This window comes from Chamaea fasciata, unplaced genomic scaffold (genome assembly GCF_029207755.1).
Source record: "Chamaea fasciata isolate MVZ Bird 193981 ecotype frontalis unplaced genomic scaffold, bChaFas1.0.hap1 SCAF_4, whole genome shotgun sequence".
NCBI lineage: Eukaryota > Metazoa > Chordata > Aves > Passeriformes > Sylviidae > Chamaea > Chamaea fasciata.
Genome location: NW_027094089.1, coordinates 14,822,474 through 14,846,132, shown reverse-complemented (window position 1 = coordinate 14,846,132; position 23,659 = coordinate 14,822,474). Strand labels below are relative to the sequence as shown.

The window sequence follows — 23,659 nt, the reverse complement described above, 5'->3', positions numbered from 1 at the left end:
CAGGTTTATGTTTTACTTTTCATTCACACCCAAGGAGAAAAATACATTTGTTTATTCCTGTTACAGAAAGCAGAGATTTTACATAATAAACCCAGGTATAGAACAAAAGTAACAAACAAACAGAATTATGAGGCAGGCAACAAACAAATGGCAGCTGCCAGGACTGCTGAAACTGTAAATGTGATGAGAAAGTGGAGAATTCAAATAGAAAAAATGGATAAAAGATCATCTTTACTGTGCAGAGAAATTTGTTAATTTAATTATACTTATGTTTTACACTCATGATACATGCCAGCGTGGTAGTGCTGGAAAGCAAAGACTTAATTTTAGTGATATAGGTTCTGAGTTATGGACTTTTCTAACTTCCTGTTTGTTTTAGAAAAACAGGAAGAAAAGACTTTCTGATCACTGTACCTGAGGGGGGAAAAAAACGTGTTGAGGTGAGAAAGTCCTTCTTCCCTTAAAAGAAGCATTGCTCCCCTGCTTTGGCCCCTTCCCTCATAGCTGCTGACTTGCAGGAGAACAGGACTAACTGAGATGTCCTTCCACATCCACCTGTTAAGCCTGTCCTGCTGTGTAAATGGAAGAGAAAATGCTCTTTCCAGGTGACAATTACTTTTTTTCTAGTCTGAGCTGTGGTGTGAGGGAGCACCTGTCTGAATGCTTCCTCAGGACCAACAATGTTCTAAGTACAGTGAGCTAGAGCAAAACAGGTTTTTTTATACTTTTACAACATAAAAAGCAGTCCCAAGAAGTTCAGCAGTTGTGGAGGATCATAAAACACAGAATCTGTTTGTCAGTGCTGGCAGCTTTGCCTACATAGAGAAATATGCATATAGTCCCTGTATTTTTGTCACTGAAAGGTGCTCACAATCTGTGTTAATTCTCAAACCAATGATTTTTTTTTTTTTCCTTTTAATCATGCGTTAATTTACAATATTTTAGTTGTGGGTAGTTTCTGGCTGCCTGTGCCACATGTAGAATCATTGTGTGACCCCTGCCCTGGTGAAGACCCTTTCCTTAAGATAAGAATATTTAACTTGTATGAAAACTACTTAATTAATCATAATGGAGGAGCTTTGGTGGAAAAGTTATTAACTCTGAACTTCTGTGTATAAATAATGGTGTAGTTAGAAGGGGCTCTGAGCTCTGGGGGGAGCCCTGGTCTAGAGAAAGGTGTCCCTGCCCATGGCAGGAGGTTGGAAATACAGGAGCTTTAAGTTCCCTTCCAACCCAAACTATTCTTTGAGGGTTCAAAGGAGGCCACAAGAATGGTGAAAGGTCTGGAGTTGAAACCTGAAAAGCAGTGGCAGAGGTTACTTGGTTTGTTAGGCCTGGAGGAGACTGGGGGGACACGCCACTGTGGTTTTTGAGATATTCCTGGGAGGAAGAGGACGGGCAGGGATCGATCTCTTCACTCTTGCAACCAGCAATAGGATCTGAAGGAATCGCATGAAGCTGAGTCAGGGAAGGTTTAAGTTGAATTTCAGGAAAAGGTTTTTCTCCCAGAGGGTGGCGGGGGACTGGAACAGACTGCCAGGGATGTGTTCACAGCACCAAGCCGGTCTACGTTTAAAAAGCCTTTGGGCAATGCTCTCACTCACATGGTTCCTACCATGGATTTGGGACATGCTGTGCAGGGTCAGGAGCTGGACTCAAGTGATCGCTGTGGGTCCCCTCAAACTCAGGATACTCGCGGTTCTGTGAGGTTGTTGCCAGGCTTCATCCCTCTCCGCCCTCAAGCGCCACAGAAGTCATCTCGCCGCTGATCGCTGCCACCGCCACATTGCGCCACGCACCCACGGCGTGGGCGGGGGAGAGGGGGGGGAGAAGGGAAGAGCGGGCGGCCGCGGCCCGGCGGCCATTTTGGTCGAGGGCCGGCACCGCTCCTTCCTCCCTTACTCAAGATGGCGGCTGCGGCGCATGCTCGGAGCGCGGCCGGGGAGGCCGGCGCTGCTGGCCGCCCGTGCTGAGGGGGTAGGCGGGGCGCACTGGCGGCGGCCATGGGCGAGACGGAGAGACTTTATTATGTCTACAGCTGTGACTTGGACATCAACGTGCAGCTGAAGATGTGAGTAAGCGGCGTCGGGGCTCAGTGGGAAGCGGTCGCTGCCGCCCTGGGGGCCGCCCGCCCCTCGGCGGGGTGCGCCGGTGCCGCAGCCCGGCGGTGGCCGTAGACAGGCGGTGCTGGCTCAGCCCCGGGTGCTGCGTCCCTGCCAGCGTCCCGGCCCGCGGGGAGGGGACGGGACGGGACGGGACGGGACGGGCGAGAGACCGGGCTGGAGCTGTGCTGCGAACCCAGATGTGCCATGTCCCTAGGTGCTCCAAGGCAGCGATTGTTAGGGCAGGCTCTCGTAGCCTCTCAACTGTCATAGAATCATAGATTGGTTTGCGTTACAAGAGACTTTGAAAGCCTATCCTGTTACACCCCCTGCCATGGGCAGGGTCACCTGCCACTATCCCAGGTTGGTCCCAGCCCCGTCCAGCCTGGCCTTTAACGCTCCCAGGGATAGGGCAGCCACAGCCTCTCTGAGCAACCTCAGCCAGTGCATCACCACCCTCACAGTAAACATTTGTTTTTCTTTAGCTACTCTGTGTGCAACCATCCACCCCCACCACCCTGCCCTCCCTCCGGCCCTGGCACTACATGCTTTTAAAAATAGTCTTGCCCATTCTTTCCTGTAAGCTCCCTTCAGGAACTGGAGGGCCACACCTGTGTCACCACAGCTCACTCCTGAGAGTTAAGGGAAAGAGAGAAACTGATGACACTCTTCCTGCTTGTTTCCATGCTGCTGTGAAAGCACGGTGGGTTGTTTTACTGTAGGAAGATCCAGGTGCTTCAACATGTAAATATATTTTTACCTGAGCATGTGGAAGCACTTTCATTGAAGCTGGCTTTACCACACAGTCATGTAATTTTGGGCTTGTTTTTTAAGTACTTTTCTTCATCACAGCAATGATAAGTGTGGCTTATTCTCAAACGTAGTGTGCCCAATGGTGGTATATTAAAGTACATTCCACTGTTCTGCCAAACTAACTTGGAGAACCTTATTAAGGGTTGTTTAAGTTCTGAACAGATAATGGTGGTGGAAGGTGGCCCCGCTTGTGTCAAGGGTTGGAACTGTGTGATCTTTAAGGTCCCTGCTAGCCTACACTATTCTGTGCCGTCAGGAGTCTGATTCATGTTACCTCTTGGACAGTTCATTCCACCAAACAAAATTAAAATTAGCTTTTTTTTGTTTGTTTGTTTTAGCATACAGAAGTATATGTCATCCTTAGAATGTGCAGTGCCAGTTCTATGCAAGTAACATGTTCATTTACTCTGAAATGGTAGTGTGGAAACAAATAGATTTTTGTTTGGTGGAGGATTGATCTCACATGTTTTCCTATCACCACCACCTCAATTTTTTTTTTTTTTTCCTGGGTCAACTTCTGTGTCCACAGACAGATATCCATTGTGCATGACTGTTTTCATTGTGGTATAGCTGAAGCCTGAGAAATTCCATCAATTTGCCTTAACAATAACATTGTTCAGAGTGCTATAAGGCTTTAACCAAATTTTATTTGAACAGTATGCTTAAGTGAACTTTATTTTGTTGTGAATTTGAGAGATGATTGACTTCGAAAACCAGTCATACATTTCATAGATCTTAAAAATTAAGATTTACTTACCATAGTTGGTTTGGGTTTTATTTTTCCAAATAGTATTTGGAGCACATGTAATCTGATGTTTGTTTTGTCTTTTTTAATAATGGCAGTATATGTCTCATTTATTGTTGCCCTATTTAGGGTCTGTCTGAGAATCCACAGGTTATACTAGAAGTTACCTCCATTTAAGAGACAAACAAGTAATACTGGCCTTCCCTGCTCTTCCCCCCACCCCTGCCTAAATCAGGACAGCAATACATTCTGTGTTTGCTCAGCACTTCACATCCTGAGTTCATCTCTGGTGTTTGGGTTTCACTACAAGCAAGTAATGCAAAGTGAGAATAGCCTCAGTACTGGGTAATCTAAATATAAACTACAGAAATGTAGTAGGATTTCTACTATGGATAGAATAAATTCCGGTTTATTTATGTTTTCTCCTCTTCCTCCTCCCCTGCTCTTTCTCCCACAGAGGAAGTCTGGAAGGAAAAAGAGAACAGAAAAGCTACAAAGCGCTCCTAGAAGATCCGATGCTGAAGTTCTCGGGACTGTACCAAGAGACTTGCTCTGACTTGTATGTAACTTGTCAGGTGTTTGCAGAAGGGAAGCCTCTTGCTCTTCCAGTTAGAACTTCCTACAAGGCTTTTAGCACTAGATGGAAGTAAGTGCCTTGCCTTTTATTTCATATTCCTCATAGTGGGGCATCAAGTATTTGTTTCTGTCATTCTGCCAGAAAGATTTGTTTTCTGTTGTCTTCTTCAAAATGGCTTGTGTTTCCCTATGTGTGTTTCCCTTTCAAGTGTCCCTTATCATTAATGTTTTCTAGCCAGCACAAAACCAACCTTTTTGTGTAGAGGGGAAGTGATAAAATTGTGATTTGTGTGCTTGGGCATGTCTTCTGGTGCCTGGAGTGATACATTTTCATGCTGTTCTCTGACAGTGTGATCCTTGCTACTCAGTCGTCAAGATAGAATATTTTTTTCTTTTGGTCTGTATCCTTTTAGTCATACTTCAGACAGGTGTTTGAATGTTAAAGCCCACAGGAAAATAGTTCATCTGCCCAAAGAAATTTTTATTTTGAGGAGAATCTGGGTTGTGTAAACTAATAGAAAGTAACTTGAATTGTGAAGCTTTAAGACTAATAATGTTTCTCTGCAGCTGGAATGAGTGGCTGAAACTGCCTGTGAAGTATCCAGACTTGCCTCGAAATGCTCAGGTGGCTCTGACCATCTGGGATGTGTATGGACCTGGTAAAGCTGTTCCTGTGGGAGGAACAACTGTCTCGCTCTTCGGAAAATATGGGTATACTGCTTTTTCTTATCTTTCTCACACTTTCTTCAGCACATCTGAAGCTCACCTGTGAATAGGAACATAGCACAAGTTATGAGAGATAAGTTTTTAAATATTTTCTAAACTAGGTTAACAGTTCCATGTTTGAAAAATCAGATATGTGGTGATTTGCTCCACTTATTCCTGAGTGTAATTTCGCACTTCCTGCAGTGTTGTATAAAAGAAGTCTTCTGTATAGCACCTTTTTTTTTATGATCTACTAACTTGGATTTTAAGATGGCAAGTGTTGAAACTGCTTCACATGTATGCCCTTGTAATGCATGGATGCCAGTACTGATTACTTAAAAAAAATTATTTAATTGGCTTGCAGTTAGGCTGTGAATGTACTGTTATTTATAGGGAGTAAAATGTCACTCAGTAAATCAGCACTTTTCAAAGTTGTTATGCTAAGATCCAATAGAGGGTGTTTTCAGTAAATTTGTGGATGATAAGATTAAGGTTGAAAGGATTACAAGTGTGCTGGAAGTATCTTACCTAAGTGCAGAGGTGACTGAAAAGATAGGTTGTGGTCTAAGGAAGACTATGAGGCACAGGTACTTTTTTGCAATTGATTGTTATCACCTACAGAGTGGGGAGCAGCTGCCCAAGAAAACAGAGGAACAGACTTGTAATTTAGAGTGAATCTTAAATTTTGTGTGGTCCTGCATCGCGGTGCTCTTGTAAAATGTGCAACTAACATTGACTGCATAAGCGGTTTACAAGTGTGTGTATCAGAGACGCTGCTGTATGCTTTTGCTTTCCTTTTCTTATCCTTTCCTTTTCACTCAGCTGGGGTGTGTTCTGTTCTTTCCAACCAACTTCAGTCAAATTTCAGTCAATACTGGGAGCCTGTATCACTGAATGTCTAGTAAATAGGTGTGATGGGGGAAGTGTTGCCTCATGCCTAGTCAGGCTGACAAAAAAGAATGTAGGAACATTTTTCTTGTATGTACATACTGCTGGAAAATGGGTTAGGGTTAGGGTTAGAAATAGCCTGTTTTGTCTTGCCAGTGGATGAGAAATAATAAGATTAGACTGAAGTGCAGGGAAAGTTTAGATTATCATTAGGAAAGCTGCTCTAATGATGTTTGAATGCAGAAAATGACTCTAGAGAGAGGTTGTATCTCTCTTATTGAGGATACTGCTTTAACAAAAAAAAATGCCTTATGACAAAAAAATGAACCTGATCAATTGGACTGTGCCACATAGACTGCTGGTAGCTGTTAAAGCATTAAAGCACAGTACATGGAAAAAGATAAAAATTAATTTTATTTGTAAGTCTTATTTCTAGCATGTGGAACTTAGATAAGGTAGATGGAGAGAAACCAGCAAAAAAATTTTGAATTTTGTAGTTTTTAAATGAAAACCCTTGCAGTAGTGTTCCCCGAATTGATGTGTATATTCAAGGTCCAATGGTCTTTCTAATTGTTATTTCTCATTTTTAATGGTTCACTTTTTAAAATGTTCCTGTCAGTTGTATTTACCTGAAGTTGCTAGAGTTAAGTGAACAGCTCTTACTGGCAAAAGTAATGCACTTGATTTCTTAGGACATTTTTTATGGGTAGATCAGCACAAATATGCAAGGTAAGCCGGGTTTTGCAGAGAAAAGGTGTGGTCAGTTACCCTGCAAAGTTCTGTTCACTGCTCACTTTCAATTATCAATTCAATTTCAAGCATTGATGGAGAAAATGGTGTGTGGAGAGTTGTGGCGTTTTTGCACGGTGTGGGTGTTTTTGGTTTTGGTTTTTGTTTTTTTTAAGGCTGCTTTATGTCCGTGGACCTACAAATGCAACTTAAGTAGTTTTTTAATTGTTGGTGGGTTTTTTTTCGTGTGGGTTTTTTTTGGGTTTTTTTTGGTTTTTTTTTTTTTTTTTAATACTGGCAGACCTAGGGTTACTGTTATAATTTGCAAGTCAAGAGGCATGTTTTCTGCTTCATTACAAATAATAAAACTATGAAGGTTGAGCTTTCACCTCAGTTTGTGTTTGTACCACCCCACTGACTTTGGGAACTGCCCATTTTTCTTCCACTTGCCAAATAAGTTATCTCTGACTTCACAGTTTTCTTCTAAACTCCATGTGCCAGTAAAATAAAGGCTATAAAGAGCACAAGGTGCAAGGCACTTTTGCAGTAGTGTTAAATTACGCAATTTTGTAGTTTTGGCAGAGGAAGCCACTTCATTTTCTTGCAGCTGTTGCTGAACTTTGATTTCTGGTAGCTGTATTATTTTGAATTTACTGAAGTGATTCTGCATTTTCCCCTGCAGTATGTTTCGACAAGGAATGCATGACTTGAAAGTTTGGCCCAATGTAGAAGCTGATGGCTCCGAGCCCACCAAAACTCCTGGGAGAACCAGCAGTACAGTATCTGAAGATCAAATGAGCCGCTTGGCAAAGGTAATGGAATAGCGAGTAACCTTCCAAATGTATGTGAAAAGCATGCACTTCACTGGAGAGAAAGGAAGACAGCTTCCTGTGCTGTTTTCTTATGTGAGAGCTCTCTTCCTTTGGTTATTTAGGTGTTTTACAGTATTTATACAAAGCAGATCATAGTTAATTACTTCTGAAGTGTTTTTTTTTAGAAAACCTCCTAATACACATAGCATTCTGTTGGAACAACTTAAGTTCTAAAATCTTTGTTGTCTTGGTTTAGATAGACAGGTATCTGCCAGGGAGGGTTGGAGTCTCCCTTAAAATGTAAGCTCTTCTCTTTTTCAAGTTATTATAAATTTGTAATTAAAAGGCTGTCAGGCAAAGATTTTGGGAATAAGTATAGAAGTTCTTTACTAGGGATATAAAAATACAGATGTTGTAGTACAGAAGAATAAGCAAGCAAACAAACAAGAAATCCTAGAAAACCTTGACAAAGTCAGAAATACAACTTGACACCCTGTTGGTCAGGGTGTTGGAAGCAGTCCAAAATAAGCCCTCTTGGAGTGGCAGATGTGGTTCTTTTGGAGTAGGGATGGTCCTGTTGAAGAAAAAGGGTCCAGTGTTGGTGAGATGGATCTGGTCTTCCTCCAGGGATTCGATGGAAAACCGGATACCTAGTGGCACTGTGGCTCTTTTTTATCTAGGTTAAGATGGTTTGGCTCTTCTTCTCTGTGTGGAGCATCTTACAATAGTGTGATGTAATGTGTCATGTCATTGGTGAGCTTTTAATGGTCTGTTAGCAGAAGATACTTTCATGGGAGTAGTGAAACAATGAAGAGAGGTAAGTGGCATTCTACCATCTGGTAAGCGACATCTGACCTTTTTTGGGCAAAGATAAGCAATTCTGCTCCACCCAGATGGAATAGAGTAACATGTTCTTTACAAAACCCACAGCATTTGTAAAGAATGAAAACATGAATATGCCTTGAGTATGCTAAAAGTCAAAATTCCGTCAGGTTTAATAAGAGCATCTTGTAACGGTGACTAGTGGGGAACAGTGGTTTCTTTCAGAAACCATCCATTAGCTTTGAGGGTGTGTGGTGTAGTGTTCAGAAGTGTGTGACATAGCTCTACATCAGAAAGAACCTGAGTAGAATTGCAAAAATTAACCCAAGTTTCATTCGTTTAAGGTCATGAATATGTATATAAGTATTTTTGCCTCCAGGCTTTTGATGGCAGAGTACATTCATGCCATCAAAACTACTGAAATTGATCAGGTGTTTTACTAGCTGATCTCTGATTATTCAGGAAAGCTTACCCCAAGCTTTCCAAACTGCTCAGTCCACTTACTCAGTGAGCTTTCTTCTTTATCTTGGTCTCCCAGGTTTTATGCAGACCTTTGTAGGATTCCCAATGAAAGATAGAACCATCTAGAGATTTATTACAGTGATAAACTAACTTTCATTTAAGGGTCTAAGTTTTATTAATGCAGTTTGCGCTGAATTTATAGTGGAAAACTCATTAAAGCCAGTGGTGCCCCATTTCTTGATCATAGTAGAATAAATGCCTGCTGGCCTAAGCAATCTCTGTAATGAGACACTAAATATCAAGTCTTATTTCCAGTTCTTCACGTGGTTAAATGATGGATGCAGTGGGTTTCTGAGAGTGTAGGCCATCCCTTTCATGTTAGTTCTGGTATGCAAACATTACTATTCACTCTTTAGCTCAGCTCTCTCTAGAGCTGTAGTTAATGGCTAATAGAAAGCTAATGACATCACTGCCTCCATTCTCTTCTGAAAGCTGTTTTGGGAGATGCTAATTTCTGAAAGAGGAGTGTTTTCACTCATATTTTGTTGTGGTCCTTTTTTTAAAACCATTTTACCATCAGATGCTAGGGAAATTAGTGCAGTTTCTAGGTAGTGTGTCTATGGAAGCTTTCACTTGCTTAGCTCTTTACACAGCAGAGGAGGTTCTTGTGATGTGTTGCACCTAAACAGCCATTGTTCAAACACAATCAGCTTCAGTTTTCCTGTGACTTACTCATCAGTTTCTGAATGCCTCCTCATGCTACTCTGTCTGAAGGTATATTTAAATATAGGGAAAAAGGACTAGGACTTAGGTACATACCCGGTGAGTTTGTGTGGACTTTGTTGTTCTTGATTTAGGTTGGTTTTTTTTAGGGTGTTTTTTTGTTTTGTTGGTTTTTGGGGGTTTTTTTGTTTTGTTTTGGGGTTTGTGTTTTGTTTTTTTTTTTTTTTTTTTTTTTTTTTTTTTGTTTGTTTGTTTGTTTGTTTTTAAATCTGTTTGTTGAACAGACTTGTTCAATAAACAGAAAAAAATAGTGTTGTGCTATTGGTTGATATCTGGTACCAGAGCCCAAACTAGAGTCCTCCAAATAACAGGTAACTTTGGAGAAGACCATATGAAGGCTCTTTTCTCCATCTGAAAGATAACTTTTCTTGACATGCTTCTGAGTTTATGTCTGTATGTGGTTTTTATTGTTGCATGGAATTTGTCTAAAATCAGTGACTAGGTGGTCTAGGAGTTACATCCTTTTACCTTAAATAATTGATACTGTGGCAAGTCTCCCTTTTCATGTTGAGGTGCCATATGGTTGTGCTCTCACAAAACACATGAAAAAGATGCTAGTAAAAAGTTACTAGTAAAACTGCTACTGATGAAAAAAACATGGCTTTTTGCATTCTGGAGGCATTGCAAATGCAGATTTTTTTGTGCACTAAGGAATATTAATGGGAAGAGTGTAGAATATTTTAGCATGATCAAACATCAATGACATGTTTCTCCCATGACTGATGTGTTAATTTATTCAACTTAAAGTACTCTTAAGTTCTTTTTGATCCATTCATTTCTCTCACACCTTCTGCTGGCTGAATGAAATTAGATAATAATAATGTTGAGATGCCATCTAAAGGGATGCATCTGACTTAGTGGGAGATGATGAATGCTGTTTTCTCTGAAGGGGATACACTAGCTTCTCTCTTATTTTAAACTTTAACTGTTAATTCAAGACAACAGTTTTTCACATGTATCTGTATGCTCACAGCTCTTCCAAGTCTTGTATGCAGACCTAATTAATTGCTGTAATACACCTTTCTTCCTCTATTAGGGGGTTTAAAGGTTTAAAATATTGATAATTATCTTCTGAAACACACAAAATAACTTCTATTTTCTTTATTCTCTAGTGAAGTGAACAAGAAAATGAATTAAGAATTTGTGAGCAAGTTTTTTCCCCAAGACTTTGATTTGACAGACTTTAGCCCAACATACTTGTGCTTGTACTATTAAGACATCCTTAGTGAGGATTTGAGAGAGAATAATATTAATGTAAAACTGGTGCATACTCTTTACTTCTCTATCTTCATAGTCATTTTTATTTTCAGTGTATCTCTAGTGTTGAGCAATGGAAGGTCTAGTGCATGTCTGACAGACTGTGCAATCTGGACAGTGTATCCCAAATCTTAAATCTTCTGTGTTGTTTTTTTTTTTTTACTAATACCATCTCCAGTTCTGTGCAGAAGCAACAGGCTGCTGTTGTGTTCTCCTGAATCCAGTACCTCCATTCCTGCTGTCCTAGGTCTCTGTATATTGCCTGTCCCCTAGCTGGACAAGAAGTGACAGCTGGTGTCACTGTATGGCCTGTTCACGTTCAGATGCTCATGGGTGGCCAGGCTGGCCACAAAACAAAGTCAATGAAATAATGATTGTAACCTTTCCTCTAATAAGAATAATTTTGAGGAGATCTCTTTGCTAGCCATTTTCTAGACAGATACTAATTTCTTTGAAAGATTAAGGAACTTCATGTCTTCTAGTCCTTCTGCATCTCTTGCATTCTGCAATAAGTACTGGTTTTTTTGAAGAACACTTGTCATTTCTTAGCAGCTGAAAAGGATATCTTTATATTTGTGCGGTCTGCTGCTGGATGTTTCATAAACAATTGTGTTAGTGTATCTGAAACCGCAAGTAATATGCTCTCATCTTATCTTCCATTCTTAATGAGTCCTTTAAACAACTTTCTTGCTATTGTTACAGCAATTTGTAAACATAGGAATAAAACTCAAGCTACTTATCAAATGACTGAGAGAGAGAGCAAGCTGTCTGTGACTTGCTCTAAGTCTTCAGTTGATCCAGTTGTAGTCCCAGTCTGAAACCTGTTTAGGTAAGGCTGACACAGGCAGAATTATTCAGTATAGATAGTTTTTGAAATACTTTATTTTTGTTTGGCTTGGTGAGTTTTACTGTATGAAACATAATACAAATACAAATTAAAAAAATGGGATGTCTGTCTTATGTGACTTTAGTTAAGAAAAAGGTTCCTTTTTTTGCTATGTTAAAAATGGAAGGGTGATGTGCTTGGATAATTATGCTCTTTGCTGGGATTGGTATTTCAGACAGTAGACTTATTTTTATGGCATGGTTTGGCTGTTTTCAAGGTGTGTACTATGTTACTATGTGTGTGCTGTACAAGGTGATGTTTTCTTCAGTTTCTTTATTCTTTTCCTCCGATTTCATACTAGTATCTCTGCTATAACTTTGGTGTTCTTATTCTTGCTCTGAGCTATTTAACTGTTATCATTGTGGTTTTTTCGTGCAGCTCACCAAGTCACATCGGCAAGGTCACATGGTGAAAGTGGATTGGCTGGACAGACTCACCTTTCGAGAAATCGAGATGATCAATGAGGTAAGTCATTGTACATCAAGTTTGGAATTTTAAGGGGTTGTATCATGCTAATATGAACCTTCACCTGTTTAGGAGACTTAACCTTCACTACTTGGGTGTTTTTTTCTTCAACTGCCAGTGCATAGGTAAAGGAAAAAGTAGTTCTTTGGAAGATGAAAGTTGATTTTACTCTAGCACTAATGAGAATCACAGAATAGATTGGTTTGGAGGGGACCTTTAAAGGCCATCTAGTCCAACTCTTCTGCAATAAGCAGGGATATCTTCAGCTGGATCAGGATGCTCTGTACAGGCTGACTTTGAATGTTTTTGGGAATGATGTTTCTACCATCTCTTGGGACAACCTCTGCCAGAGCCTCAGCACTCTTACAGTAAAGTGCTCTTTACTCCTTGTCTAAAGCTCTCTAGCTCTCCTGCAGTTCCCCTTTAGGCACTGGAAGCGCCTCTAAAGGCCCTGGAGCCTACTCTTCTCCAGTCTGAACAAACCCAGTTCTCCAGCCTGTCTCTAGAGCAGAGGTACTCCAGCCCTTGGGGCATCTTAGTGGCCTCCTGGACTCCTTCCATCAGGACCACCTCTGTTTTGTGTTGAGGTCCCAGAGGTGCATGCAGCCCTGCAGGTGGGGTCTCACAGCACAGAGGGCTCTTCTGGTGACCTGCTGCCCACCCTGCTGAGAAGCATCTCAGCACAGAGTTGGTTTTGGGGCAGCCAGTGCACTTGCCAAGTTACATCCAGGGTTTCATCCACCATGGTACACAGCTGTCTCAGCTGTTTTCAGCTTCAGGTGAACTTGATTATGGAAGATAGACTTTATTAATAAATTGGAACAGCTTGGAACAGACACTGTTAGGCATGACTAACTTAGCTCTAGGATTTAGATTGTGATGGAAAACTTTTTAGACATTTGGCCTGTTCCTTGACTTCAGACCTGTTCCACTTTATTTTTTTAACTTTGGGTGCTGAGAAAAGACATTTGTAAGTTTTGAACGAATATTTTTTAAAAAGAGAGTAATCTGGTAGTTTAATGCCTGTGTGAGATTTTAACCCTCATCGAGCAAAATCAGCTCAAACTGTTTAATTTGTTATACTTATCTTGCACCAAAGAACTCTGTTTTTTTCCTGTGCCCTGAGATTTTTGTTGTCTTATTGGTAACTAGAGCTTTGAAGGTCAGATTCTTTTTTTTTCAACTAAAATCTGTGTTTTTATAAGCCTCTATGAATATTTTGATTTTTTTAGAAATTAGCCTATCATATTTTTTAACATTTTTTGTCTTTCATTTTTTCCTCTTCACTGACAGTAAAAGTACAGTGACATAAAAGTTTTTAGACCTGTACTTTGTTAACAGAGAACCACTTTGTAGTGGAAAGTCAAGCTATTATGAATGCATTAAATGAACTGAAATTACTCTTTGTTAGACTTCTTTCTTGTTTCCCACCCAGATTTTAAAGTTCTAAGGACGTTTTTCTAGGTAAAACATTTAAAAAATGCATACATGGGCAAGTGTTCCTCTGAGGATGAATTAGCTGCAAATCTAATCTTGTATTCCAAGTTTTTGTCTCTTTTATGGTGTTGGTTTTAAAAAATGATTCATCTTTTCTGTATCTTCTTTTTTTCTCTTTGATGTGCATAATTATAGGTAATGATTTAGAAAAAAAAGAAAAGCAAACACTAACTACCCAGAGATCATTGAATATTCTGCATGGCATTTTTTATACCTTTAGCAGCCCACAGCTGGAAGCTGCTGATGAAAACAGGTTTATATCTGTTCAGTGTGAATGTGTATCATGAAGTGGGAATGTGAGGTAGTAAGAATGTCAGGAAAGAGGTGGTATGGTCTAAAGTAGTTCTATGAAATGATTAACTAAATAACTGTTACAACAGCTGATAACCTAATTAATCAGTTACAGTACAAAGGAAGTAGGGTAATTGCTGTACTCAGAATGCTGAAGATTGGTGCCCTGCAATAAATGATACACATCTGTGCTGGCTCTTTCCTCAGAGGGAAAAACGAAGCTCCAATTTTATGTACCTGATGATTGAATTCCGTTGCGTCAAGTGCGATGATAAAGAATATGGAATAGTTTACTATGAAAAGGTATGTGCCCTGCAGGCTTTATGGTTGTCTTTAAAAAGCAGCATATGCACCTACAATGAATGAGTTTTTCTGCTGAGATGAAATATTCTGCAGCAGTAGAGCAGCAGACAGCTGTCAGTGGCAACTGTTAATGTACATATAAATCAAATAGTATAGATGCAACAAGATTGCAGATGTCAGTCACTTGTGTAATAGAGTTCAAGATTACAGAATTTAACAAGTGTGAGTGATTAAAAACTTTCTGATTTATAGTTCCTTGAGTCATCCAGCAGTACTTTCCAAGTAGCTGCATGTAAAATTATGACTTAGACCTGGAGGAAATGTACCTGTATTGAGTCTTAACTTTATATACAATGAATTATTAAAACTTTGCACTGAGCTCTGCTGGTGAACATTTCCTGTAAAATAAACAAATACAGAAGTTTAGTCTTCCATACTGAAAATGCTGTGGAGTAGTTAAGTAAAAGACTTCTGGATTGGAATGTCTTGCATCTTTTCATGCTGTTTATGAAACAGATCTGCAAAGCAACGCCTTCATATTTTTCTGAAGTTAAAATTTAATGAGATGAAGGATTAACAATGAGCTTAATAGACATCATGTGGTATTGGAAGGCATTATCACTCTTAAAGGTCCTTTATATTGTGGAAAGACCCAGGGAGATGGGAAAAGCAGTGTATGTATAATCTGGTTTCAAATTAACTTGTTTCTTAGATTTTTCATAGTGTTTAGATTCATAAGCAGTCAGAAAGTTACTGAATAATGTAGCATTACTAGAAAGAGAAAGAAGATAGAAGAAGAAACTGGAGTGCTCTTGAGACCAGAGGCAGTAACTTTAAGCAGCGCTTATTCTGAGAATTTGAAAAAACTTAATTGAGTACACAAGATGTTAACATCATGGAAAATGGATTGCAAGTATTTCTGTGTAAATGACTATTGTCAGTTGACCTAGACCAAAAGAGCTGTGATCTAACTAAAAATTCTTGAATAAGTCAGTGAAAAATACAGTAATAAATAGCAAAAAGCAGAACTAAAAAAAAAAAAAAAAAAATAAAAAGAAAAGAGAGAACAGATCAGAATCTGCTTCAACTATTTGATATATTGCAAGTTAAGACTTGGGATTTATTAGCTTTCAGGACTGTTTTCTGAGGGTACTGTTTGGTTGGAGCTTTTTTGTGGATTTTGTGGGCTGGGACAGTTGATTTGATTTTCTTTTTGTGACTTTGTTTTTCTTCTACTTTAGTTTCTTGGTAAATTTTGGTAATGTGGGTAAAAGTGTGTCTTAGGCAGCTGTATCTAGGTTAGCTGTTTAACATTTCTTTTTGGGGACTGTAGTTGACAGTGACACCTCTCCACACATTTCAAATCATTTTGCCTTTAGAACAGCTTTTTTCACAGTGTTTCTGTACCTATCCTAGAACCAGCAATTGTAGAGACTATGTGCTGTTGTAGAACTTTTTGGTATTACAAATCATAATGAAACCTACAATGTGTCAGATTTCCTCATGAACAAAATAAAGTTATTTACTTCTGTGGAAATAAAGGAAATACGTGTATGGAGTGCATAAGAGAAATATGATCAAAACATTGAAGCTTTTTAATAACAGCTAGCTCTTCACATGAGAACATGATATACCTTTCACAGGTGCAAATGTATGAGCATGTGACTTTGTGTCCTCTTGGCTCTTTTCTTTTTATAAATGAACATGGCATTCCTAAAAATTACTTTTCTTCCATGCCTTCAGCAACCTGCCATTATAGATGAATTGTTCTTGATTTACACGCATGGCTTCTTTTTTTTCCATCATTGTGGTTTTAGAGATGTGCACGACACAGGAAAGATTCAGACTCCGAGCATGCATCTCTCTTTTAACAGGTGTTTCTGAAGCATATTAAAAGTGCATGGAACAGAATAACTATAAATTGGCTGCTCTTGTGGAAATGAAGTAATTGAATGTGTAATAGTGCATATTAGAGCTATAACTAACTGCAGTTTTAGGGATTTGCTGTTACAAAGTAGCTTTCCAACAGTTTCTTGACCCTTTTCTGACAGCATAGGAAATGGTACATAAGTTAGTGCCCGTTTTCTCAGTTTTGTCATGCTTCCAATTACAGTCTGCAGTCTATGTATCGGACATTGCCAATCCAGGGCACTGAGCATGATGAAAGAAGGTTCTGTTGTCACCTGCCTGTGACTGATAGTCGAAGTGGAGATTATTTGTCACAGTTTTGTTGATATATTTGTTTTCAAGTGTTTAGGAAGAACTAGCCTGTTAAGCAGCGACTGATAGGATTTGAGGTTCTTTGACTCGACATTCAGTTACAAAGAAGTGAAGTGGCAGTGTCTCTTGCCATGTTCTGTGTTAACTTCATTTAAATACAGCATTCCAGACGTGAGGGATAGGGTCTGCTAGTAATGACAGCATCACTTTTGATTCTCCATTTAGACAGAAATTCTGTGTGACTTACCAAGTACAAATAACACCAGCATTTATCACTAATGTATTTTTGTGCAGGTTTCAAGTGAAACATGTCTTCGGGTAAATGATTGCACTGCTGCATCCAGCTTATTAAAAAAGATAAATAAATTTGATTATCAGAAACCTTTTCATGGACTTAAAGAAAGAAGTAGTGTCTACATCACTGGTTGTCTGTCCTTTTTTTTTATGGGGGAGATGTTGGTTCTCATTGGTGTTACTTTAAATGGTGTTTTGGTTAAAGAATAAGATAAATAGAACCTCCTTACTTATTTATGCTCTGCAACTGATTTTCGGGCAAGTACAGAGCAATGTTGCTGGTTTGGAAAATTCTGCAAATTTTGTGGACTGTCTTAAATGGACTCTAATATTCATATAAAGTCACACACACTGACTTTATTGTAGTGAAATATCTGCAGAGCTCTGTAATACAGCAGCTTAAAGCAAGTTAGTGCTGTTTAGTGTTGATGTTGCTTTTGTTTTCTGGTGGCAAAATAGCAGATCATCTCAGGTTCTGCCTGTGCTAGGAAGCGTTGCAGCCAAGAGGAGTAGATGCACTGAGGGAAGAGGCTGCTGAAGGTCCAGCGCCTGCACCGTGTTCTTGTGATCTGGTCTGTCTTTCATCACAACCATGGGATTGCTGGCAGTTAGAGGATGTCAGGGATTTCGGAGATTCCCACAACATGAACTAAAACCGTCTACATGGGCATGATCAGGAAAGACACTTGAAAAGGATGCACTTGGCCAAATTCAAGTACTATTTAGGCAGTGGTTTGGTTTACTAGATTTGTATAGTCAGGGTTGTGGTGCTGCACGTGTTGCTCTCAAGGTATAATGGAGAATTACTGAAGGGTAGTTAAACAGATGACATCCTTCACAGGACAGCTAGTGTCATTGTGCCTTCTTGAGTGTTTCATTAAACAAATGAAAAATTTCATTAAAAATTTCATTTCATTATTTCAAAATGTTCACTCTTCACACCATAACTTCTCTCACAAATTCTTGGAAAAACTTGATTTCATGGCGAGTTTTGGTTGAGCTTAAGGCTTTATTCTGTTGTGCAGGAGCTTAAGGCTTTATTCTGTTGTGCGGTGAAACATTGGGAATGGCTTTCCTGGTGCTTGAACGGAATAGCTAGAACTTGTCAGCTTCAGTCTACAGCATGATCTGACTGCATTCAAAGAGTTAAAAAATAAACAGTCAGTATCATGATTCTTTTGAAACGTTCCAAAGAGAGTTGCCAGCAATGAATGTACAGATCATTATTTTAACATTAGTCTTGGAAAAAAAACCTCCTTAACCTTAATTTATAAACATTTTGACATGACACACTGAAAGGCTTTTTTTTTTTTTTTTTGTTTTTTTTTTTTTTTTTTTTTTTTTTGTTTTGTTTGTTTTTTTTTTTTTTTTTTAGTTTTTTAAGTAAGCAAACTTTAGACAACAGTGCCTTTGTCATTCTCATCCTAGTGAGTTTTGAATTTTTAATGTCTGCCACAGACTTCCAGTTGGGGGGTAAGTGCTCCACTTCAACCAGTCTGAAACCTTTACTTTTCCAGTTAATGTATCTGATTTTTTTTTTTTTTTTTTTTCACTGAGGGAAAGATACATCAATGTGTTTTACTACTGCTTATCCCTAGAGAATCCTCATGGGGCGTGGATACTATAAAGAGTTTGAATGTTTGTAAGTAGCAAGTTAGTAGCTTGTTGCTACTGAATCCCCTCCTGTGTCAAGTTTTTCGTACAGGGTTTTCATGTGAAGGTTCTAAGCAGTGGAGACTTGTCACTGGGACATTGGAATCTTTTGTTTTTATAAAGGCAAATTCAGATTGCAGCCTTATAGTTTAGAATTGGAAGATAAAGTATTAGTAGATAGATAAATCAGTCTGTCATCAGGTGTGTTTACGAAAAGAAAGATTTCTCCCACGTGCAACGATTTCATTGTTTTTTATAGAATTTGACTCAATGAAATTACTGTGACATGGTCTGAGCATTCTGCCTGATGAGATGGCAGAGGCTTAGTACAATGTGAATGCTGATCTGTCACTGTGACTCCAGCCCAGTTCAGTCTACTGTTAGTGATGCAGTGTGTTTTGTTGTTATGGAAATACTTTGATGCTGTTATTTCTGTGCAGTGAGGTCAGAGCTAAGTTCATTATTTAGGCAATATGATTTTAGAGCAGAGATACTGTAAGCAAATGTCATCTGTGCCTCTGCAATGTTTGCATGCATGCTTTCTTTAAAAGACTAATGAGAAAAGCAACCAGCTTATGTTCTGGGACCATCTCAGGCAGACTGTCTGTTCATTTCCCCTAATTACGAAGGATATGTGTGTTCTTACTGCTTTTACTTTGACTTCTGTTAAAATGGTTACTTCAGAAAGGCATAGGACACTAATAAATGCAATTGAAAGTGTCTTTCTGAAGAAGCATTTTGATAATAAGAGATATTTTACTGTAGCCAGCAACATAAAATGTAATAGGAAAAAAAAGATGTTTCTCCTGGAGTGTTAATGGCAATTTTAACTCATGTATCTTGTTAGTGACAAATTATTCTCCCCCTTGAAACAACCTCTCCTTTGAAAGTTAGCTCTGAAAAGTATAAAAGTAAAGCTATCCCAAAGGGCATATGTGATTGGGAAAACAGGGAAAAAAAGAGGGTGGGGCAGAAAGAAACCTGAGCAAGTTACCTCAAAACTTAGTTACTTGGGGAAATGATGGTATGTCAAAAAAATTATTCTGATCTCAAATTTACAGCAAAATAATTGAAAACAGACTAAGTATAAATAAAGCAGAGCACATGTTGTACTGAGCTTGTTTTGCTCTGAGTTTGACTGTTTTATTCTGTATTTTAAATGAATGTCCTTTCATAGCTTTTATTAATGCTTAGATACCTTCCAGAGGTCATGAAGCAGGAAACCACACTGCTGTGTGTCTGGAAGACAGAGTTGCTACTTTTGTAATGTTGTGGCAGGCTGTGGGTGTGCCCCACACTCTCTGAGGGGTCCAGCCTTGCAGAAAAGTGGCTATAATAATTTGCGAGACTGCTTCTCAAGGATGTTTTCTAAATCAAAAAGTTTAATAATGAAACAATAACAAAGCAAGAAAACGTTGCAGAAAAAATATAAGCCGTGCACAGACACCTGAGAAACCTCAGATGCCTTGCTACCACATCTCGAAAAGCCTGAAGCCTTGAGTTCCTTTGTTCTCCCTCTTTAGCACCTAATTGCTTAGGTGGGCTTTTGACCCTTGGCCCAATGAGTGGACCAGGAGTCTTTGAGTAACATTTCCAAGGTCCAATCCATGCCCCTATGTTGGCACTGAGCCAATCCTTGTCAGGAGGCTATGGAAGAATCTAGGTTTTTTACCTTAAGGGGTGGGCCTTAGACTTTCCCTATATGGAAAACATTTGCTGGTTGTATGGGGTGCATTACTACAGCAGGCTTTTAATTTTTTATTTTCTTGTGTCTGGTTCAAACAGGAATCTTTTAGCTTCTCCCTTCCATACTTAGGCAGCACAATTAGACTCTAAGCGTGTAGAATCTCTGATAGATAGTGTTACTTATATCTTGCTGTATTTGTCTGTGTTGAACTTTTAGGAGGTATTTTCTGCAGCATGGTGGGTTTTTTCTGGAAAATTCTTTGGGTTTGGTGAAAATGTAGAGCTTGGTGTTGTTTGTCTTCCTGTTTCCAGAGGACACGTGACAATAGTGGCAAATTTCTCTACTCACCTGTGTGTCAGCCTAGTAGTGAGCTGTCAGGCTGCATCTCCTCTGGTGAACTTCCATCTGTCTTGCCACATTGTTTGCCATCTGGGAAAAAGACAAACAAGAAAAATAATCCGCTTATTATTTTATTTTTCCCCTTAAAACTGTCAGCAGTTGAATCATTCTTCACTGGAGCAGAGTTCACAATGCATTAATATGATGTATTTTCTCGCTAAAACTTGAGATGTTTAATATGTCTTCAACTTTTTGTCATTCAGGATGGTGATGCGTCATCTCCAATTTTAACAAGTCCTGAAATTGTTAAGATCCCAGATCCCCAGATGTCTATGGTAAGCATGCTCTATGTAATGCCAACTGTATTACTGTTACTGTTGAACTTTACATAAATGTAGATGAAAGCTTGCCATCTTAAATATTTTAAAATTCTGGTGGAAAGATATATTTAACTGGTTCAGAAATATCAGTGGGTTTGGATTTTTTTTTCTATTTCTGCTGCTGCTAGATTAAAATACAAGGATTGATTTAATGCTTATGTTCACCTCCTCCTTTCCATGCCTAATGTGCTTGCTTCTGAGGTGCAAGAAGCCAGAGAAGGGGATTGTTGGCAAAAGCGGTTAGAGGGTGGGAAGATAAGAAGGAGCTGAAGAAGAGGATTGTAGAATTTAGAGACTGGTGCAGTAACTCTTGGTCACTTCCTCTGTTAAAATATTTTCTCCCTACACTCTTGTATGTTGTCTTTCATGTAGACAGTGCCTAAGTACAGTTCTAGAAAAGATTTCCATTATTGTGGATGCCAATTCAGTGGGACTGGTATGGGCAGCTTTGGGAACCTTAATGTAAGTGGGCTTGAACTGGCAACACTGTTTGAGCACAAAGTAATCTAACACTGCAACAGCAAGTCTGACAATGCTGGAAACTGCCTTGGCTGCTGAAAACTCGTTGGCACTGTGGCTCCTATTGTGGCTCCTACTGTTGCTAACATGGTATTAACAGTGGGACAAGTTTTTGAGATGTTTTTTCTTGCATACAAAGCTTAATGCAGCAAACATCATCTTAAAGAAAGTGTTTATGAAGTGCCTAGCACGTTTGAGTGCTGTCAATCATGGATGTGTTGACTGAAATGCTTACATTTTGCAGCGATTCAGAGAAATGCAAGGTAGGGTTTGTTAAGTCATAAACTGAAACAGACCCTCAAAACTCCCAACAACCCTCCACATATTGTTAAAGGAGATTTTTTTGTAAAATAAGCAAACAAAAGCCAGAAGATGCTGTACTTTCAGATTTGAATTTTCATTGCCATGCATTTTTCAAGAGACTGGTGAGTCTTTGCTGGATGGTTTTGTTTCAGTAGTAATTTTCTCTGAAATTTAGTATTTATAAATACTGACTTGTCCTCTGTGTTCAGGAGAACTTAGTAGAAAGCAAACATCACAAACTTGCTCGAAGTTTAAGAAGTGGACCTTCTGATCATGACCTGAAGCCTAACGCAGCTACACGAGACCAGCTCAATGTAAGTCAGTCATACAATGGATAAGTTCAATTTTATTAGGTAGGTTGCTAATAATATATGGTGATAGTTTAAGAAAAATACAGTTAATTTGTTTATGGAAAATCATGATTGAAATGTTTCAGAGTGCTTAGTTAGAAGGGCCCAACTCAGGATGAACACAAGGTGCTTGTTCGGTTTTTTTTAACCATTTAGGGAGGTTAAGTATGTGTATTTTGTGCGTGTCATGTAGGTGTGAATGGTACACTTAAAGCAACTGTGTTTGCCTGCACTGTCAATTCAAGCAAACATGTAACTGAGGAGCATCACCATGATGCCATAGCTCTGTATTGTTGCTTTTTTTTTTTCTCTAGCTATTTCTGTTTTGTCAGTGTTGTGCTTTCTCACAGTATACTTTGTTAACTTGTTGATTATGCCTGTTCACATTTTTAAACTCAGTTTCTGACTGTGTATCAAATAGATCATAGTGAGTTATCCACCAACAAAGCAACTAACGTATGAGGAACAGGATTTGGTGTGGAAATTCAGATATTACCTTACTCATCAGGAGAAGGTAAGTTGAGTTATTGAATGGTTTGGGCTGGAAGGGACTTTGTCACTTACATCAGTAAGCTATTCCAGATCTGTGCTTATGTAAATATAATCTGAATCTAGTTCTGCTTTTGTGTGTGACATTAATTTTGAAATACTTTCTTTTGGCTAGCTTTTTACCGATGAATTGTCCAATCTCCTATTTAGGCCTTGACAAAATTCCTGAAGTGTGTCAACTGGGATCTACCACAAGAGGCAAAGCAAGCACTGGAGCTGCTGGGTAAATGGAAGCCCATGGATGTGGAAGACTCTCTGGAACTTCTGTCATCTCACTTCACCAACCCAACAGTGCGGCGCTATGCTGTCGCCAGGCTTCAGCAGGCTGATGATGAGGTATTCACTGGTCTGTGGTTACATGGAAAAGTCAGCTGATCTCAGGATTTTTACTCTCATTGAGTCCTTGAAATGTTTTCTACTTTTTGCGAAATTTTAGTGAATATTGGTAAAGGAAAACAAAATATAATTCACTGTGTTGCTATTTATTGTAAGATTTTTGGGGAGCAGCCTTCACATTATTAAGTGTCGCACATTGATAATTGTCTTAGCACGAACTGCCAGTAGTAGCCAGTTTTGTTAAACAAGGTTAAACAGCAGTATACTCTCACCAAAACCAAGTGGTCAGTTTTGAGTGTTAACCTGCAGAAGTGCTCTGAACTTAAATAGCCAATGGAAGGATTTTCAGCAGATTCATCTGGTGAATTGAGGCATATCATAATACTCTTTTGCTAAAGAAAATGAGTAGAAGATATCTGTGGAAATGCGGTCTTTCTAATTGTATACTGATTAGAATGTGATGAGCTGTGGTTATGAATAGAGCCCACTTAAAATCTAATATGTTAAATATCAGCGATATATATATTTTATTTTGACATTTAAAAAACCCCAAACAAACCAGGTTTGAATGTATTACCATAACTCTTGAATCTTTGGCAATCAATAGAATTTGAAATAGGGAGCATAAATATATCATATTTTTTCAAGCCTACTTCAGTAGCCTAGGTCATGCTCTTTTGACATTAAAAATGTACCTTTTGCAAGGTACTGGATGGTAACTAAACAGAAAAAGTTGAACAGTAAAGGCGAGTTGATTTTTAACAGCAAGTGGTTAAAATTCTATTCTTCAATGTAAAACAGATTAGATAGGTGTTTTTTCTCTTAGATCCCCAGCCACACAAAGGATAAAAAAATAGTCCATAAGAGAAGAGAGAATCTCCATTCTTGATACC

At 39.0% G+C, this 23,659-nt stretch overlaps 1 protein-coding gene across 4 annotated transcripts in view; it reads left to right on the top strand.

Annotated features, from left to right (window-relative positions):
- The first annotated feature begins 1,952 nt into the window (after window positions 1–1,952).
- PIK3C3 (phosphatidylinositol 3-kinase catalytic subunit type 3) overlaps window positions 1,953–23,659 on the top strand; it is a 68,665-nt gene continuing 46,958 nt past the window's right edge. For 2 of the 4 annotated variants that reach the window (XM_066180880.1, XM_066180883.1), the window contains exons 1-11: window positions 1,953–2,071; window positions 4,118–4,306; window positions 4,804–4,947; window positions 7,241–7,370; window positions 11,959–12,045; window positions 14,041–14,136; window positions 20,593–20,664; window positions 21,082–21,171; window positions 21,741–21,845; window positions 22,303–22,395; window positions 22,581–22,766. In XM_066180880.1, coding sequence (XP_066036977.1) covers window positions 2,004–2,071; window positions 4,118–4,306; window positions 4,804–4,947; window positions 7,241–7,370; window positions 11,959–12,045; window positions 14,041–14,136; window positions 20,593–20,664; window positions 21,082–21,171; window positions 21,741–21,845; window positions 22,303–22,395; window positions 22,581–22,766 — 1,260 coding nt within the window. In that variant the 5' untranslated portion in view covers window positions 1,953–2,003. The remainder of the gene's footprint in view (window positions 2,072–4,117; window positions 4,307–4,803; window positions 4,948–7,240; window positions 7,371–11,958; window positions 12,046–14,040; window positions 14,137–20,592; window positions 20,665–21,081; window positions 21,172–21,740; window positions 21,846–22,302; window positions 22,396–22,580; window positions 22,767–23,659) is intronic. The other 2 variants (XM_066180882.1, XM_066180881.1) reach the window with 1 other exon arrangement.